This window comes from Candoia aspera, chromosome 6 (assembly GCF_035149785.1).
Source record: "Candoia aspera isolate rCanAsp1 chromosome 6, rCanAsp1.hap2, whole genome shotgun sequence".
Lineage (NCBI taxonomy): Eukaryota > Metazoa > Chordata > Lepidosauria > Squamata > Boidae > Candoia > Candoia aspera.
Window position 1 is genome coordinate 56077333 of NC_086158.1, and position 20077 is coordinate 56097409.

The following is a 20077-nucleotide window of genomic DNA, read 5'->3' on the forward strand; positions in this document are numbered from 1 at the left end:
AGAATTGCTTGTATGAGAAAAGTTGCGTTCCAAATGTGGAAGAAAACAATCCTCTTTAGAACGTTTTGCTCCACGTTTCATAGCAAACAAGGGAAGCAAGAGTTACGCACACCTTACGCAGCTTGCCTGTAGAAATGCCCACAATTTTACACTTCAGAGTTTGAAACCTTTATTCCAGCTGTAATGCACATTCCCTAAGCTCAGTTTTGTATTTGGCAACCTGCCTGGAAAAAAAAGTGCACCACTCAACAGCATTCAAGGACAGCATTATATTACAAGCTATGAACTCTGAACTTCCCCATAGTGAAAGGTTTAAAAACAGCAATAAACTTACCTATCAGAATGGCAGCAGTATTCCCCTAACTCACTCTTCTTCATTTTCACTCTACCCTCACCACAATTGTCTCCAGCTGCTGACAGGTAGGAATATGCTTTTTGTTTTTTGAAGCCAATTCTGGTATATCAAAACATGGAGTAAATGTCTAGATTTGCCCTAAATGGAGGTAGAAACTCTGAAATACAGTGTATTTTGCTCCAAGCTTGGAACATTTTGCTCACCCCTGCTTCTCTGTACTTTTAAGACTAGGTTATAATTACTGTAGCACATTACCTAGAAGATACCTGAGTACAGATTATCCTGTTTAAGGAAATGTTTGTTTTGAACTACATCATGATTACAGATCATTTCCGTGGGATGGTTGCTGCATAAACTACTTTACATTTTTTTTCTTTTGTCTGATATTACAGGTAAATCTACCTGCATGCAGTGGACAATGCCCACGTTTTCAGTTGGTGATACATTATCTGTCCATGTATTAGACGTGATAGATCCTGGCTTATTTTATGTTGTACCAAAAGAAATTAAAGGTAAGAATCAAAGTTGACTATGCCAACAAAAATGATACTTATTGGCCCATTTCATTCATAAATACATACGTACAGGATTTACATAAAGAAACTATAGCAAATCTCTAGCTTGTTTTCTCTCTCTCTCTTCCCCTCCCCTCCCCTCCCTGAACATGGATGTTCTGCTAGATAATAGGGATGGGCAAATTACAAGCTGTGTGCTCCTTGTAATGCTAGATTGCACTGTTAAAATTTGGAGACAAAATAACTGAATTTTGGCAGCATTATTTCAAGGTATTTTTAGAAACTGGGTGGTGATTTTTATGCTTTTGGAGGCCAGTGGTGATTTTTAAGGATGTTCCTGTTCCATTCTCGCCCTCCTGCCTGCCAAAAAAGAAAGGCCAAAGAACTGCCCTTTTCACTGTTCACTAGACATTTTTCTGTGGTTCTTCAAAAGGTCAGTCTTCCTGAAATGTTAGCAACCCCATAACAGACAATTTTACATTAATAGATCATTTTGGATCCTAGAGTTTGTTTGAGTTATAGTGAAACCTTGTTTTAATAAACTGTTTATGGGGAGGAGGTATCTGTTATTGAGGATAATCAGGTGAATGAGAGAATACAGCATCATGCAAATTACACAAATTATGCCATTTTTATCCATTGCGTCATTATCCATTCAACATGTAGCAGGGAAAATCTTAACGTTTTGCTTCATCATATTTTCATGTTTTTGTATTACATCATTTCAGGACCACTGGAATATTTTATTTATTTATTTTATTTTATTTTATAAATTTATTCACTGCCCATCTCTCCCCTACGGAGAGATGGGCAGTGAATAAATTTCTTTTCATAAAAACAGTTTATTTCTGAAGGTGTAATAAACATTACAAAAGGACTCTTGGAATCCTTTGGAAAAGAGAAATGTGTTTTTTTTTCTAAAAATTAATTCTGTTCTATTAACCATTTCATGCAGAGTAGAGCTGGGTTGCATGGTTGGGGCCCAAACCAAAACACTGGTATTTTGTATGTGCTGGATTATATACAGAACAAAATGGGGTTTTCTGTTCCATATGTGGACCAAACTGTACTTATTCCAGGCAGAAGTGGTTTGGGTAGGTAAGGAGAAGGGAAAACTAAAGACAGCTGAGTGGAGGGAGAGTAGGAAGGGAAGGTGGTAGGAAGATCACAGGAGAGTAGTTGGGCCAGTAAGATATGCTGCACTGGGAACCTTTTCCTTACTGGTGACACCACTGCAGTAAGGAACAAACATAGAAGCCAATATGTTGGCAGCAGTACTTGAAGTAGAAGGGAAAATGCTGGGAAAATTGAGCAAGAGGCAGGCTGGTAGATATGCCATGGTGGAAACAGCTGAGAGGAGAGGGAGTGAAAAGCATCAGTTTTGCCCTAAATGCTCCATAAAATCACTCCAGGATTTCGTCTTGCCTGAAAACTGGACCAGATTATTGGTTTTGCAGCAAAATTGAAATGGTTCAGCAGAACTTCTGGAACACAGTAGCTTGTTCCAGGTTAAAAATAGATCATACTTCCTGTTTTCATGCACATTCCTAACAGGAATGCAATGTTTCACTTTGATACCTATGAATTTTATTATTTAAAAGAAAAGGAAAAAAAGACGTCTAGAAGCTTTTCAGAGGGAAGTGGTGGTCTCCAGCAGTCGTTTTGATTTCCCTGAATATTGCTTGCTCCTCCATGAACTCAAAGTAGTTCTCAGATAATGAAGAAAATGGTAACCTAAGGCCAGTAGTCACCTTAAAGCACTTCCAATTGTCCAGTAAAAGGAGGAGGAAGAGACAGATTTCACTGCTAGCTGATTAGCTTAAGGTGGCAGTGGGAGGAAATTTGGAGAACATGGACTGATGCTCAGAGTGATGTAGCTGCAGAGAGAACAAGGATCTCAAATTGGAGTGGGCTTTAGAATAATATGAATAGTTGAGGGAAAGTGGTAGGGAAAAAGAGCAGGACAAGACTGTCATCTAGGATGATCATCAAAGAGAGATGTAGAAGCTATTAGTGGACTTTTTATGTTTGGATATAACAGAGAGAAAAGTGAATGTTCGAAGTAATTGGTTTGTAATTTGGAACTTACATCCCTACACCTGCCTTTTGAGCTTTTTGGCTCAACTGGTTTGCTTATCTGAGACCAGTGCTTTGAAATTGTCATGGTGGTAAACCAATAATTTGGCAGGTGTAACATTTCTTTAACTTCTCAGATGTGCCTGTTGACATTATTTTGTGTCAATGGGCAAATCTGAAAGTTTAAAGAAGTGGTAATTGATGGATGCTTGTTTTTTCTCAGGCACATTTTATTTTCCTTAAGAAAACAGCTCTACTCTTGCTGATGATACAGTGTTTTCTTGATTTTTTGTACCTGAAATATGGCAACAAACCAGATTTATTCAGAGGAAATTGTGAAATGTCTGAGGAAAAAACACTCAAATTGAACCCTTGGCACTTCCACATGATGATTGTACACTGAAAGCAGATTCAGACCTCTGTTCCTATTATGTCAGTACAGTTCAAAAGCTGAGCTGATTTATTTCTGTTTCAGTTGTGGTATAGTTGAAATTGTTGACAAGTTAAGTTGAGACATTGGGCAGTAGTTGGGGATATAGATCACAATCTATCTTCCTGGCTTCTGAGTTTCAGGTCCCATACTGAGAAGGCTAGCTTAAAGGCTTTGTACAGGTTTTGTAGCCTCCCCCTCATTGACAAGGATGAGGGTGGTGGGAAGAGAAAGCAAGTCAGCTGCAGTTTGGGACTAGGCAGAATTTTGTTCCTTGTTCTCAGTATTTCAGATAGGCAGAAGTAAATACAATAAAGCCTGTAAACTACATACGAAGAGAAGTGAAAATGATGCCAGTGTGAAACTGCTGTGAGAACCAGAAGACACTAACTCTCTGTAATCATTTCCAGGGGTAAAAGAAAGAAACACTCCCAGGAAGGGAGGTAATTGTGTACACACACTAATTTTAAATGCATATAAACTTAATGCAGCTGAAAGCTTACTATTTCAGGATTTCTATTACTAAAGACAGGGATGACATGCAGAAAAATTTATTGAGCCTTGCAAGTTGGATACTGTGATATACTATTCAACAGCAGCCCTTTAAAATGTATTTTATAATAGTAGGTTTTCAAGGATACATTTTATTTGCATTTCAGTGGATCCACAAAAGCTCCATAAACTAATGACTGAACTTGCAGAATACTGCAATGCTCAAAATGATTTCATCTTCCAACCAAAGATTGGTGAACCCTGTTGCGCCAGGTTTTCAGGTGAGGGAATGGACTTGGAAAATTGAAATTTGTGTGTTTGTGAATGAATGGATAGAATAAAAATTGTACATATAATTTGTAGAGTTTGCTGCAGAGATGCATGGATTAGGTGAAAGCAGCACCATTTTAATTTATTGTATTTAAGGTTATTTCATTTAAGCTCAGCGGAGTTAAAATGCTATGGTTTAAAGAAACCAGTATATATATACTTAGTAATTTGACACATGACTCAACTAGCTACTGGTGAAGATGTAATAATAAATAGATTACTTGACAATTTCATTAGTTGTATTATGTCAGATGGCTTCAGTGAACGTGCTTACTCTTTAATTTACAAAATAAGCTAATTTCACTGAATTCAGAACAACTGATCTGAACAGCTTATGCATCAGAAAACAAACAAACATGTTGTTCTGGATTGTTTGGTTTGTTTCAAATGCAAGCCAGAATGTGGTTATTTTGGATAGAAAATTATTTAAGCTTTCTGGTCTGTTTTGATTAATGAGATTGGTTTTCTTACCTTTTGCAATTAGAAAGATATCTTTTGAAAACTTCTGTCAGAGCTGGGACAACAGGATGTCCCCTCTGCTATTGGCTTAGGCTGGATGGATGTTTATATGGGGTGGAACAAATCAGCAAGCCTTTAAGGAGCACATGTCACAGTGAGGGAACCATTCTGTATGTGACTGCAAGTCAGCCAAGATTTGCAGGCGAGGAGGGAAAGGCAACTGTAGTAAGCAGGTTTGATTTTAGTACCATGTCTGCTCCTCCTGCAACAATACTGCCACCAGTTGCCATCATGAAAGGTAAGGCTGAGGAAGGGCCAAGTGCTAGATTTAGGAGTTATTCCCCTCCACACAATCAGAAGAGGTGGAGTTGATGCTTCAGGCAGTTAGTCCAGTCTCCTCCATTACCAGTTTAGGGATCGAGGGCAAAGATAAGGCTGAAGAGCCATCTCTCTTGAATCTGAACGTACGATATGTGATGGTAGTTGTGATTCAGAGTTGGCTACTTTAGCAGCTGAATCTTAGCTGTGGTTTCTTAGTGTTGGCTAATGAATCAATACTCACAGGGGAATTGATCAGGTGTAATTTTGGAGATCAACTGCATTGCTCATAAACTACATGTGGTTGTGTGTGATGGTCCTGGTGCTGCAGGGAGGCAATCATCAGGATCATCCTATCTGGCATCAAGGTTGCCACTGGTGTTTTTCTGGAGAAGTGTTGTAAAATCATTAGTTATTTTCATCGTAGTGTGAAGAGAAGGCAGATGTTGCACCAGGTCAAGCTGTACCTACCAATACCTGATCCCTTAGGATCCCTTCCCCCTGGTGGAACTCCATCTAACTATTGTTTAAGTTACTCTTGAACAGAGGTGGCTGTGCACAATGTGATAAAGCACTTGACTGTGTGTCTCCTCAGTATCAAGAAATGAAGATTTTGGGCTGTTTCCACTTTTTCATGAATCTTTTAAGTTCAGAGAAGGCCATGTTGAGCCTGGTGTTACCCTTGTTTCTTTAGTTTTTGGTATACTCCAGGAGAAGTTGGGCCTTAATACCAACAGAGCTGGGTAGGCCAACTTCATAGTGTAGTTGTGTAGTGGCTAAAACCTTTGGTTATGAAGCAAGTATTTCCTTGCCAGCATATATAACCCAAGAGTCTGTCTGTACTGAACAGTCTTCCCCCAGTGGAAAGTGCTCCTGGTTGTGAAAGTGGCCCATGTAGAAGACAGAAAATAAGACCACAACCAAGAGGAGGAGATGGACTATCCAACTGATGCTTTTTTCCTAACATAAACAGGTCTCCAACTCTGGCATGGGATTCTCCTTAACCAGCACAAGCATGCCAAACTGAACTTGGAGCAGTATGCTTTGCACATTGCCAAGAGAAGAGGTGTAGTCTGTTTTCCAGAGCATTCCATTGCTGTCAGTGAGACAGGGGAAGATGAAGAGACATACCTCCTGTAGTTTGGACAACCAGTGCTAAGGATAGCCAGATTTATCAGTGGTTGCCGAGTCATACTTCTATTGCCCAACAGCCAGCATTCTCATCACTTACGCTTAGATGCTGATTTGATGGAGCAAATCCTCTTCCTTAAGGTTATTGAATGTAAGTGCTGGAAGGGGCTTGAAGAGCGTCTTACAAAACCTTCTGCCCAGCATAGTGCAGCATCCTTGACAAGGGCATCTAGCCTTTGCTTAAATCTCTCCAGCAAAGGAGAACCCATCACCTCCTAAGGCAATCTGTTCTAACAGCTTTTACTGTTAGAAAATCATTCCTGTTAGCCAGCCAGAATCTAGTATCTTGTAATTTAAATCCATTGGTTTTTTGTCCTGCCTTCTGAGCATCTCTGAAAAATTCAGCCCCATGTTCAGCATAAGATAGCAATCATGTTTCCACACGATCTTCCCTTCAAGCTAAATTGGACAAGCTACACATACCCAATACTTAACTATTCCTCATTTTTTTTCCCCTTCCAGGCCCTTATCTTTGTCGCTCTCTGGTTAGTCAGTTTTCTTCTTAAAATACACCCAGAAGTATCTAGTATTCTAGATTCTGTCTGACCAAAACAGAATAGAAAGGAACAGTGATTTCTCTCCATCTTTTCATTATACTTCTATTGATGAAACCTAGGATTTCATTTGCTGTTTTATAGTGGCACCACACTGTAGTCTCATGTTCACTTTGGGATTGACCAAGACACCCAGATGCTTTTTGTTTACCCACCCTGTATTTTATGCTGTTGATTTTCTTATACAAATGTAGGACTTTGTATTGTCCTCATAGGTGCCTGTGTTTTCATATTTTCATGATAAATGTTGTATAACCCCTCATTCAAGTCATGTATTAATATGTTGAATAGCACAGAATGGAACCCCCAATATCAAGGATGGATAACTGCTTTTATCTATATTTAAGTTCCTGTTGGTAGAGCAATAACAAATATTAAGTGCTTTAGTAGCAACAGAATCCAAGAGACATTTTGTATCTCTAATTGGAACCAGAGCACCATGCTTTGTTTTTACTTAATTGGCGTGGTTATTTAAGAGAAACATCAGCATTTAGGTATATGCAATTGATTGTTTTGCCTATAATGACAAGCTTCTCAGTCTTGATTTTTTTCCCACCATTTTAGGTGATGACAGTTGGTACCGTGCTGTCGTTTTGGGAATAAATGTATCCAAAGTCAAAGTAGTATATGCTGATTATGGAAATACGGAAATGTTGCCTTTTTCTAGACTTCAGCCTATAACTGCCCCCTACTTGCAATTACCATTTCAAATACTTAAATGTTCCTTAGCAGGTAACAAACCAATCAGTTCAGTTTGTCAAACAGTAAATAATTTATTTCAATTCATTCCTTTATTTATATGTTATATAGTTATTTATGTCTGCATAACATTAAATCTAATAAGTTAATAATCATACCGAATTGTTTTTTTCCTTTTCTGCTTCTGGATGACCAATAGGGAAGAAAGACATGTTAAATATGAAGAGAGATGTACCAGAGGGCAGGCCATAAGCTCCTTTTCAGTGTTGTTTCATAATTATGAACAGTAGAGATTCAGATGAAATGTATGCTATCAGTGCAGTTATGCGCATGAATTTGTATTAGTGACAGACACTATATTAGTGTCAGCATAAAAGAACTTTCTTTAAAACTGATGACTCGGGAGGAGTTTGCTTTTTTGCATGAATAAGCTTTTTTTTTTTTTTTTTTTGGCCTTAACCGTGCCCTCAGACTGTGCAAAATATATTCTTGATGTGTTGAAGATTCAGTGAGGTGAATTGCCGGGGGGTGGGGGGGTTAGTATTCAAGAGACAGATCTTCCATTATTTAATTGGTGCTGAATATAAAGTTAAGATGATAAATACTGTAAAGTGTTATAACATTACCATTCTGTATAGAGTTGACTGAAACCAACCCTCTTTGAACTTCTGAATTTGGAGTTTCTCTCTATTTTAGGTATTATGGGACTGGATGGAAAGTGGTCCATATCAGCAATAGAAAAGCTGAAAAGTCTCTTAATGAATGGAAGTTTAATAATTACAGTGAAAGAAGTTACTCAAAATATTTATCCAGTAATTGTCCAAAAAAAGAGTGAAAATAGTATTTTGGATATAGCAGAACAGTTAATTATTGAAAACTTGGCAAAATATAGCAACACTGAGAATCGTAAGTACTTTCCAAATACCTGCATGTTTGTCTGATAATATGCTTTCTGTAGCCTGTTAATATACAGTAGCTAAACAGATATGGGTAGCAAATACTTCCAGTTTGCAAAACAGGAAGTGCATTTCTGTGTTTCATTGATTCCATTTAGGCTTGTCACTAGTGGAATAAAAATTTAAATGTATTTTTCTTTCTTTTAGAATGTCCAAAGACAACAGATTGCTGCTGTACAAAGTTGAAAAAGCAAGTAAGTTTCATTTGTTTTTTTGATTTGCAAGTAAAGATTGTTTGCATAGAAATGATCCACAGAACATTTATCTGTAAGAGTACCTTCACTGAAAGACAAAAAGTAATCAGTCATAACTTGCATAGTAAAAAAAAACAACCATGAATATAAAACATGAATTTGTAAAGGTCATTGTATAGTTCATATTATGTACCTAACTTAATTTGCTCCTGAAATTTCAACTAGAATCATTTATCTTGAGGCTCCCAGTGTATTTCATCAATTGATTTTAAAGGCATTAAAGAGGATGGATTAGAGGGGTCCTTTCCCCAAGAAAAGACATATAATTCCAAAATGAATTAACTGTGTTTCAAGATTTTTAACTCTTTTTGTGACAGAAAAGTGGACTAGCATGAAATTAGCAAAAATAAGCATGAGAGTGCATCCAAACTAATATTTGGAAAATATGTACTCTGTTATTGAGGCTCATTATTTGCTGAAGAAGTGCAGTATAAATAGCAGCATTAGGCAAATGTAATCTGAACTAGATTGCTTAATGGTGCCTTCTGTTTGCAGTAAATTAACTAAGAATCTAGCTTGAAGCAAGACAATTCCATTATAATTTCTGGTTTCCTTCTATTTTATAGGTTGCAAAACTTGAACAGGTTATTTATTTTCTCCTAAAAGATCGCTTTGGTGAAGATAATATTCCTGAAATTATAAAGCCTTTGGAAAAGTAAAGTTCTGTATATATCATATGCTGCAAGAATATCATATGTTGAAAGAATAATGTTAAAATTTAATACATTTTGTTTTTTAAATCTTACTTATATGAAGAGTGGCAAATCCATATGTTTTTCAGACTATTTTAATTTGGCTCTCAAAGTTATAACTGAATTTGGGTTATTCACATGTGGAAATACAATGTAGCAAATGTTGAATGTAATTAATGGATGTATGCAGTGTAAACTAGTATTGTTAATCTGGCTTTCTGGAGCTGTGTTGTTTCACTAACCTTAACATGGATATGCAATATTTGGGGGTGGCAGAGCAGCATTTAGCCTTTGAGTGATGAGTCATGTGGCTGTATTTTGAAAAACCGGTAAGGTCAGGACAAAAACTGAATTTGAATTCCACTTAAAAGATTTAGTTTGATTATTTACTATATTTAATAACTACCTCTTCTGTCATATTAAAATTTAGGTTGGTAACTTGGAGTTTCCAAAGTGCAAGGCTAGTTTTTCTTCCAAGGAATGCCATGAAAGTAACTTTGGTGTGGCTTAGAAACAACCATATTTTGTGTGCCATATGTTTTTCAGATGCCATGATGTACAATATTACAAATGGGTCCAGAAAGTCCATGACATTCAAGGGTTGCAATATTCTTGGGACAGATCTGTGCAGAATCAAAATGTATGCAAGATGAAAACACTGAACAATCCATATTAAAGCAATACTTTTATTACGCCAGATCAAGGATGAAAAGTTCATTAGCTTTTGTTTGTTTTTTATCCTGCCTTTATTATTTTTATAAACAACTCAAGGCGGCGAACATGCCTAATACTCCTTCCTCCTCCTATTTTCCCCACAACAACAATCCTGTGAGGTGAGTTGGCCTGAGAGAGAGTGACTGGCCCAAGGTCACCCAGCCAGCTTTCATGTCTAAGGCGGGAGTAGAACTCACAGATTCCTGGTTTCTAGCCCAGCACCTTAACCACTAGACCAAACTGTTGCTTCTTCTTGCAGAAGAAATAGTAAACAAAATTCCTTCATCACAAGTCAAGTGGTTTCTCAAAGCCATATCTATATTATCTTCAGTCTTAGGTAGAGTATTGGCATAGACTTTAGACATTCAAATTAGGAATCACATAGACTTGATTGGGATAGGAGACAAACCAAGTGTGGCATCTGTCCATAACTGAGTACTAGTATGTCCATAAGTTGTATTTTGCAAGAATCTTCCAATGTTCCCCAGAAAGGAACCCTGAATTTCTGTAAGGAGAAGAATATTTTTTTTTTATTTTTTTATTTTTTATTTTTTTATTTATTACTTATTACTTTATTTTTTATCCCGCCTCTCTTCAAATGTCTAAGGATGCCTGCGCCCTGCCCCCCACATCCCCGACATCTACCCATTCAACTACAAGACTTGATGAGAGTTGTAGTCAAGTACAACTTGCTACATGATCTAGGATTCTTATGAAGCCGGTCTCCAAAATGCACAAACTCTTCTTCTACAATGAACCCTTAATTTAACAGACTAGCTGGGGGAAATGATTTCCCATTATTCTTGAATGTCTGTTAAGTAACAACATAACTTTATTTGTAAATGACATAAAATTCATGTAAATTTAACTGCTTCATCTAGACTATTTAGGATGCATCTCGCCTTCAGATGTCTAACTGAATGTGGATCCATTCCCTACTGAGATAAAGCCCTCTGCACCTTCAGCTGAGCACCTGAAGCATTTGCCTAGGCATCTTACCTCCTGCCCTGTAGGTTGCTTTCAGTAACAATCCCTGACAAATGTACCAAACATTACATGGGACTGCTTTCACAGTCATCGCTACATTAGCAGATCTTTGAGACAAGGGATGGTGGATGTGGGGTCAGTACCAATGTGTAGCTTTACTGACCATTGTCTATGCCCACATTTCCCTTTCCCTCCCCTCCTAGACATATGTTGTAGCACAGCACAAAGCCTGAACTCATACCTTACCCAAGATTTTAAACGTGCTTTCTTTTTTTACTTGGCTAAATAGAAGGCCAATAGAATGCCAAGCATCTCATGAAAGCCTATACTTCTGGAATAGACTATTTAAAAAAGAAAAAAAAATTCTTGCTCATGTCTCTCTGGTGGTATAGGGTTAAGAAAATAATTGGGGTTTAGCTACCACAATTGGGACTGGCAACTTGGTCATTAAGCAAAGTGGTCGCTAAGCGAAACCACAACAGCGTATGATCTTACTTTAGCTTGCCTTTGCTTTCCAGACCTGCAAAGGTGGTAAATGCGAGGATTGGTCATAAAGTTACTTTTTCATGACTTGTAACTGCAAACAGTTGCTAAATGAGGGAGTCGGTAAACAGGGACTATCTGTAGAGTCTTCTACTATTGTGAGAAAAGGTTTCCTATCGGATGGGTATGAGTGCTGCTAAAAAGTCCCAATCCTTGATCTGCACCTTCCAGATAAAATATTTTAACTCTACAGCTAAAGTTCTTCAGCTATTAAAACTGATTCAGGATTCCAAGGGTCCAGATCAGTAAACAAAACGGATTCATTTTTGGTTACAAAGGCAACCACCACTGATACAGAACTTCCTTCCACTATCATATTTTACAATTTAGGAGATCACCTGTCTCTACCTCCTTCACTGCGTGGTGTTGCAGATGGCTCATTGTACTCTGCTGCTTGTCACATAGTTTCCTGGTAAATGCTCAAATACACTTGGGATTGGCCAAGATTTCTGTTTCCCACATGAAATGAAAGGTAGACAATGCTTCTTCCATGCATCCCTTGCCAAGGAGTCCACTACAATTTAATTTTTGTATATGTATTTTTGTTACTGTTTGCTGCCCCAAATCATCGAGATGGGCGGCTATATAAATTGAACAAATTAATTAATAAGGTTATTACAGAGAGTGGGAAATCACGACAATGTGACTTTGAAGGGGAAGCGGTGATTCTGAACACATGTAGAGCCTCTTGAAACTGAATCACCCCATACCTCTGGAAGTCCCTGCACTGAAGCTGGAATAAATACCTTCATGTCGATTTTAAAGGATGGATGTGCTCATAGGAGCCATGCAAGCTCTTAGGCCCGTTTTAGAAATGTTGCTCTGGAAGGGGTTATTGGGATCTACAACCCTAAAGCCACCCGGTCAAGTTCTTTCATCTGCACAGATTTGGGTAACGACCGTCCATTAGTGTGCTGGGAAAATCAAGAGTTGGTGAAGTGGCAATCATACCAGTGGTGCTGGCAGCAGCTATGTAAATGACCAACGAACATCCCTCAGTATCTTGCTTTTGTACACACAAATACTTAAGGAGATGTGCCTATGCTGTAGCTCATGCAATGATGGTTTCTTCAGTCCAAATGTGTTCCTCTGCACTGCAAAACCAGACAAGTTTTACTCAGTGAACCATAACTTGGGAAATCATTTACTTAATTTTTATCCCACCTTTATTGTTTTTATAAATAACTCAAGGTGGCAAACATACCTAATACTCCTTCCTCCCCCTATTTTCCCCACAACAGCAACCCTGTGAAGTGGGTTGGGCTGAAAGAGCATGACTGGCCCAAGGTCACCCAGCTGGGTTTCATGCCTAAAGTGGGACTAGGACTCTCAGACTAGGACTCTTTCTATCCCAGCACCTTAACCACTAGACCAAACTGGCTTAGTATTGTACAGCCTAGTACTGTATGAATTCAGTCCATGTATGTGTAGACAGACAATAGTCTATGTGCAGTAAAATAATTAAGGTATAAAATAAACCACTGTTTCTTGAGGACTCCATCAACAATTAAAATAGATTGAATGCAGCCAGGAGGAAGAGTGCACATGACTTTTGGTAGAGAAGAAACACCCACCTGGCTGAAAGAGGGGAAAGCAGGAGGGGTTGCCTGTCTCTTTGGCCCCACTGTGTAATTGGTTGTTGACATGCCTGCCCTGCATTCCTCACCTTAAAGGTACATACCTCTAGTGCCGACTCCCCAATTTCCTTGGCACTTGCCGCCTTTCCGAATAGGCGAGGCTTAAAGTCCTTCCCACCGACTGAGCCTGGCCGACATGACCGAACGGGCCCTTGGAAGGGTAAGAGCAGAAGGAGGGAAACACTCCTCTGACCCCCGCGCAGAGCCTCGACGCCTTGGTGCGCGTTTGTGCGGGAATCAGAGCCGAGGCTGGGGAGAGGCATCTTTGCTGCAGCCTCCTGGTCCAGGACTGGGGCGATCCAGCCATCAGAAGAATTTTAGAGCGCTGCAGGAAGGGAATACAGCAACAGCGCTCGGTACTGTATGCCTGGCGGGAGAGCATAATCGTCTGCCCCGCGGGGCTGTTTTATTGCGCCAAGTAAACGCTGCCCGGGGGCCCAGCGCTCCCTGCTCCACAGAAGAGGAAAGCGGAGGGGGTAAGTGTAAGGAAAACTCCGGAGCAAAGCGTGGCCGGCGCGGCGCTTCCCTGTCTTTTTCCTCCCGGAGAGTTTATTTCGCCTCTCAGATGCGCTCTACCCTTCAGCCAACGAGGGTCAGGGACCTGTTCGGGAAACGTGGGCGCAGGTAAGTTTCACGCCCAAGTTTCACGAGTTGGTTCTTTTCAAACAAAGGCAGCGGGGATTAAGGCTCGAGAGCCGAAACGTTGTTGCGCCTGTGGTCGTCCCAGCCCAGGGAAAGGAGCGTTGCACGAAGGCTTGAAACAGCTTCCTAGAACTGGCCGGACGCCCCGCCTCATTCCCGCAGCTCCCCTCGGCGTAGCGCTGAGATCGGCGGAGTTGAGCGGTTGGGGGACGGGGCGTTTGCCAGATTTACGGTAATCCGATTATGAATCAAAGTGCTCTCCAGGGGCTCAGTCTTGCAGTACAGCGATGAAGAAGAAAGCTTGCTTTTTCTTTCTCTCGCAGCTCGTATTTCTAAGGTTTGGAAAATCTGTCCTGAATATAGTGGATTTGACTTAAAGAGCACTCTCATTAAGCGAGTTTCAGCATCCTTGTATTTTAATCCTGGAAAATGCCTTGTGTGACATTTTGGGCCTCGTGCAGCCTTCCTTAACCCTGCAGCCCCAGAAGTATTGGACTACACCCCCCATGATTCCCAACAGTGTGGGAGTTGTAGTCCAGTACATCTGGACACCATCAGGTTGGAGAAGGCTAATGCCTGCTGGTGCACTAAATTAACTGTGTGCCAACAGTTTGCTAATTTATTGAAAGGAAGAACTTTAGGTTCTCCCCACCTCCCCAAATTTATCTCTCTTAATTCTTGGGACCAGAATGACTATAAAGTGAATCTCATTGCACATGTACATGTTGTTGTTGCTGTTAGTTGCTGTCAAGTCGTTTACGGCTCATGGCGACCCTACGTATAACAAGGAAATGCTGTTCGGTCTTGTGCCATATGCCTGACTGTTCCAATGTTGGCATCCATTGTTGTGGTAATTGTATCAATCCATCGCACTGAAGATCTTCCTCTTTTCCGCTGGCCCTCGACTTTACCAAACATGACGTCCTTTTCAAGCGATTGGTCTTTCCTGACAATGTGCCCGGTCTAAGCCTAGTTATCTTCCCCTCTAGGGAACATTCTGGTTGTATTTCTTCTAAAACTTATTTGTTTGTCCTTCTGGCAGTCCATGGTATTTTCAATAATCTTCAACACCACAATTTGAATGCATCAATTCTTCTTCTATCTTCCTTTTTTAATGTCCAACTTTCACAGGCATATGTGGCAATTGAGAAGACCATGGCGTGAGTCAGATGCACCTTTGTTTTTAAATTGACATCTTCACTTCTGAAAACTTTAGATAGGTCTTTGATGGCAGATTTTCCCAGAGTGATACATTGTTTGATTTCCTGATTACTACTTCCCTTGGCATTGATTGTTGATCTGAGTAGACTGAAATTGTTGATGACTTCAATTTTTTCTCCATTTATTGTGAGATTGTTTATTGGTCCATTTGTGAGTATCTTCTTCACATTCAGGTGTAGTCTGTATTGCTGACTACAATCTTTGATCTTCGTCAGCAAGTACTTCAAGTCTTCTTCACTTCCAGCAAGCAAAGTTGTGTCATCTGCATATCGCAGGTTGTTAATGAGTCTTCCACCAATTCTGATACCCCGTTCTTCTTTGTACATTCCTGCTTCTCGAATTATTTGTTCAGCGTACACATTGAATAAGTAGGGTGAAAGTATACAACCTTGCTGTACACCTTTTCTAATTTTGAACCACTCAGTATCACAGTTTTCTGTTCTAACGACTGCCTCTTGATCCGTGTACAGGTTCTGCATGAGTACAATTAAGTGCTCTGGAATTCCAATTCTTCATAATGTTAACCAAAACTTGTTATGGTCCACACAAACGACTTTGCATAATCAATGAAACAGAGGTAAACATCTTCCTGGTATTCTTTACATTCAGCCAAGATCCATCTGACATCAGCAATGATATCTCTCATGCCACGACCTCTTCTAAATCCAGCTTGGACTTCTGGTAGTTCTCTGTCGATGTAAGGCTGCAAACGTTGGATTATTTTCAGCAAAATTTTGCTAGCATGTGAAATTAATGAAATTGTTCGATAATTTTCACATTCTGTTTGATCTCCTTTCTTTGGAATGGGTATGAATACAGATCTCTTCCAGTCAGTTGGCCAGGTCGCTGTCTTCCAAACTTCTTGACGTAGAAGAGTAAGTGCTTCCACTGCTGCGTCTGATTGTTGAAATATCTCATTTGGTAATCCATCAATTCCTGGAGCCTTGTTTTTCGCCAATGCCTTCAGTACAGCTTGAACTTCTTCCTTCAGCACATGTGCATAGGCTCTCCAAATTATATAGCAAGTATATTTTTTTATATGGACCTTGCTAAAAGATTGTAAGGATTCAAGTTTTTAGACCAGAAGTCTTTCTCAGACTGCATTGTTAAACAAGAAGAGGAGAGAAAAATCTGGGGATTATGTTGGAATCCTAAAGTCTGCTTGTTGGGCAAACTCCAACATGCCTTATTCTGCCCCTGCCATGTATTTGTATATACTCGTGCATATATAAATGTACATATATAGACTGACCAGCATAAAGAGAATTTTAGAGAACTTGGAATTTCACTTAAGAGTATTAACTGGCTGTGACTTCCGAACTGTCTGCTTAAATGAACAGATATACCTATCCACATATTTTCAAGAGCTGTTATCATGTTCCTCTCAATTCAAAAGCACACTATTGTATCCACAAATGGCAAAGAACTTACAAGTGATTTCCAAGGTTCTTTTTTGTGCATATGCCTTAAAAGGGCAGCTGCTGCCTGCAGTTCTAACGTTGGAGGGGATTTGTTTGCACTCAGCTGTGACTTGAGCACTGGCCTACTTTCCTTTCTGTGCAACACAGTGGGTAGGTAGCTGTCTCCTCTATTGCATGCTATGGGAACTATGCCAGCTACCTGGAGAAATGCCTGTATGCTTAAGACCTTGTAAATCAAATGGATGCCTCACCATACATGTAATCACTGCCTGATCTTATCACTGATGTGAGCTCATCTGCTTTGCTAAAGTAGGTTTCCTAATACAGCAGGGAGCAACCCAGCCACTCTTCTTGTTGAATCAAACCATTAAGACAGGCCTGAAAGATTAGACAAAAATAAAAAGCTTGTGCAAAAGGAAATGTTAGAATAGATGCCTGATGTGCCCATGATCTCAGGTTCATCTCAAGTCACTTCACTTCAAGCAGAGGTGTGCAACTTTTCCTGGGCTGAGGATCATAACTAACCTTTGGATAGCAAGGTAGAATGGCACATCGAGAAATAGTGGTTGGGACCAAGATGGACAACTAAAATTTTAGTTCATTTATATTTCAAACTAATTGAGATTAAATGTGGTATAATTATTCTGCAATCACTTGTTTAATAATATCAGAAGAAAAATTACAATCTGATCACAATTTTTGGCAATTTCTTAGCCATAGCCATAGCCAGGAGCCGTAGGTAGCCTCGCAGTCTCAGCTGTACATTTCTGCCTTGGGGATTGTAGACAGAATGAGGGAAAACCTCAAGCATTTTCCATGGGCCTATATGAGGAGCTATAGCAAAAATGTGCCATTCAGTTCTTCATATGCCAAACTGAATTAATTCCAGTACCTGCCCTTACATAAAGATGAAAGAGAACAGATTTATCTGCTCAATAGATAATTCACTGTTATATTTTAATGACTGGGATGCAACCAGATGAGGCTTTTCTTATCACAGTTTATTAGGAAAAGAAATATGAATGGCAGTGCATAACTTTCATTTGCTAGCATTCCATCTTCAAGAACATTTTTTCTATTTACTTTTGGCCTAATCCATTTTTTAAACATTGGATAACTGAGTCAAGAACAATCCATTTATAGATAAATCATGCAGGAGTGAATGGGGCCGCACATCAGGGTAAATCATGGTATATTTTAATCATTATTTATTGAACAAGCCATTATGACCTCATTAATGAATAATACTAACCTATTAATCATTATTTCCAAGCAAATTATGATAGTGTTGCACAGTATGTGGTTCCATCAGTCTGTTGCTGAATATGGGAGTGTCTATTGTCATTTCAAAGAAAGCAATTATATACAAATAATCGATTAATTTGTGCACTACAGAGAAGCACAGAGTCCTATTTTAGTAGCAAGAACTGGATTCTTTAATGTGGTTTTGCATGAAACTAGTTTGCTAATATGTGATCTTAGATTCCCAGAAACAAAATCACCCTACAGCTCCACAGCTGTATAAATCCTAAGGGCTTTAAAACTCCAGTTGTGTTGCATTCAAAAGAGAGCAAATAAAGGACATCTGTCAGCTGGTGGATGGTTACATGAATCCGACTACTTGATTTTTATCAAATCTCAGCATTTCCATTTTCATAATGTGTGTAACTATTTCAAAAACATGTTCCTGTGACTGGATTCATACATTCAGTTAGTTAATTTTAGCCATGGTTTACTTAGAACACAATTTGATTAGATTCACACAATATGCTACAGTAAGTCATAAACTAGGCTTTAAAAAACAAAATGGCTAATATTATACAGTTAGCTTTTCTAAAACTGGATAAAGCCATATTGTGTCTTAGCATGATGTGTAAACCTAGCTAGCATTTTAAAAGAGGCATATTAAAGTGATAAAATCCAAACAAATCACTTTATGGCTTAATATTGTATATAACCTAGACTTATGTGCTAGTTATGCTGGTTAAAAATGTTGATATGGTTTTGTTTTGCCATCTCTATTACCAATTAAAAATGTATCATAAATATTGATCTTTTCAGAATTTGGTATCTTCTCAATAGAATTGTTTTAAATGAATGCTTTGTAAGGGTAGACAGGAAGCAGAGAATATATTCTGAATATATATTTAGAACTAAAACAGTCTTCTCAAAATGTTCTGTTGAATTGTTTCCAGTGTGATGTGTACCATCAGAGCGGATTTTAAAATGTCTACAGCATTTTGTGTTTTGTCAACACAAAATGTTTTGAATATTCCAGCCAAAGGAAACAACAATAATAGAATAGAGTTTTTACTATGGCCACAAACCAGAATTACAGACAGAAGCACAATAAAAAATAAAAATAAAGTGAAAACAGAACAGGGTAAAAACTGTTACAATTTGTAATGGGTTCACTGATGGGCAGTGTCAGACTCCACAATCAAATGAGTTCCGAGTTGTCTGATTGTGTTTGTCTGCGCAGATGAGCCAAAGTGTGTCAAGGAGGAAGATGGGAGGGGGGAATTGTAAGGAGTGTGAATCACCGTTGTTTGGGCTGCCGTGGGGAGTTAAAGTTGTACTGCCCGAGACATATGTGGCTGGTATGGCTGACTGTTAGAGGTTGGATGAGAAAGGAGCAGGAGGGGGTAGTGGGGTGCTGGAAAGTTTTAGTGAGTTTAGGCGGGGATCTCTTAATCACAGCTTTTCTTCTGATCTGTACACTAGTTTCAATAAACCCAATTTCTTCATATTCCAACTGTGCATGAGTTGGGTCAATATTGGAGCTGATTGTGTCAGTTCTTACAAGCAATCAAAGTCTGCTTGATTTTACAAGTAGCATAACCAAATTTGGCTATGTTCAGGGAGAGTGAATCATACTGATCTGATAACAACTGTACATAAAAGGGATCAGAATTTTGTGGGTGTTTTATGTAAGGAGGTAAGGAGTTATAAGGCGGGTCCTTGGATAACAGGACATGAGCTGCATTTCCAAAAAAAAAAAAAAGCCGTCCCCCCAACATAAACAACAGATAGATGTTCTTAGAATTTCCTTAAATAAGCCCTCTGGATCAGTTGGGCAGTAGATTTCAGGACAAAGACAGTAGCCAAACTCTTACATTCCTTTCAGTTAGTACATTTCTCCTTAAAAAAACAACTACATTGTGTTTTCAGATGGCTTCTCCTTGCAAAAAAAGAAAAGGAAAAAAGAAAGGCTACTAGTACTTCCTTAATTGCATTAATAACATAAACATTAAAACTAGACACAAGTTTAATGAGGTTTAACAAGTCAACCCAACGTTGTGCTAGGAGCCAACTTTTATCCAACTTCACCTGCACCATTTGTGTGTAAAGCAAACTAGTGCGTGTACACGCATATGCATCCCTTTGCCTGACCAGACTGCAAAATAAAGCACAAGACAATACATGTGCCCCACCAACCTACCTTCCTGACCTCTAACTTTCCCATAGCATTTTTTTTGTTTTGTTTTTTAACAAAGCAGTAGTAACTAGGCAAGCTGCAGGCATGCAGCTGTAAGCAGCCTTCTTCTCTCTGGCCACATGCTTAATTGCTTCTTTTCTCTGAACACTCCA

The 20077-nt window shown here is 39.1% G+C and overlaps 2 protein-coding genes across 2 annotated transcripts in view; both read left to right on the plus strand.

Moving 5' to 3' along the window:
* The window catches only part of LOC134500473 (tudor domain-containing protein 1-like), a 41592-nt gene extending 31581 nt beyond the window's left edge, over nucleotides 1-10011 (plus strand). Inside the window, exons 18-23 of the mRNA XM_063307810.1 lie at nucleotides 748-867; nucleotides 4036-4149; nucleotides 7285-7452; nucleotides 8116-8325; nucleotides 8523-8569; nucleotides 9196-10011. Coding sequence (XP_063163880.1) covers nucleotides 748-867; nucleotides 4036-4149; nucleotides 7285-7452; nucleotides 8116-8325; nucleotides 8523-8569; nucleotides 9196-9288 — 752 coding nt within the window. The 3' untranslated portion in view covers nucleotides 9289-10011. The remainder of the gene's footprint in view (nucleotides 1-747; nucleotides 868-4035; nucleotides 4150-7284; nucleotides 7453-8115; nucleotides 8326-8522; nucleotides 8570-9195) is intronic.
* A 3383-nt stretch (nucleotides 10012-13394) lies between these two features.
* Nucleotides 13395-20077, plus strand: part of VWA2 (von Willebrand factor A domain containing 2) — a 38772-nt gene continuing 32089 nt past the window's right edge. Inside the window, exon 1 of the mRNA XM_063307204.1 lies at nucleotides 13395-13826. Coding sequence (XP_063163274.1) covers nucleotides 13768-13826 — 59 coding nt within the window. The 5' untranslated portion in view covers nucleotides 13395-13767. The remainder of the gene's footprint in view (nucleotides 13827-20077) is intronic.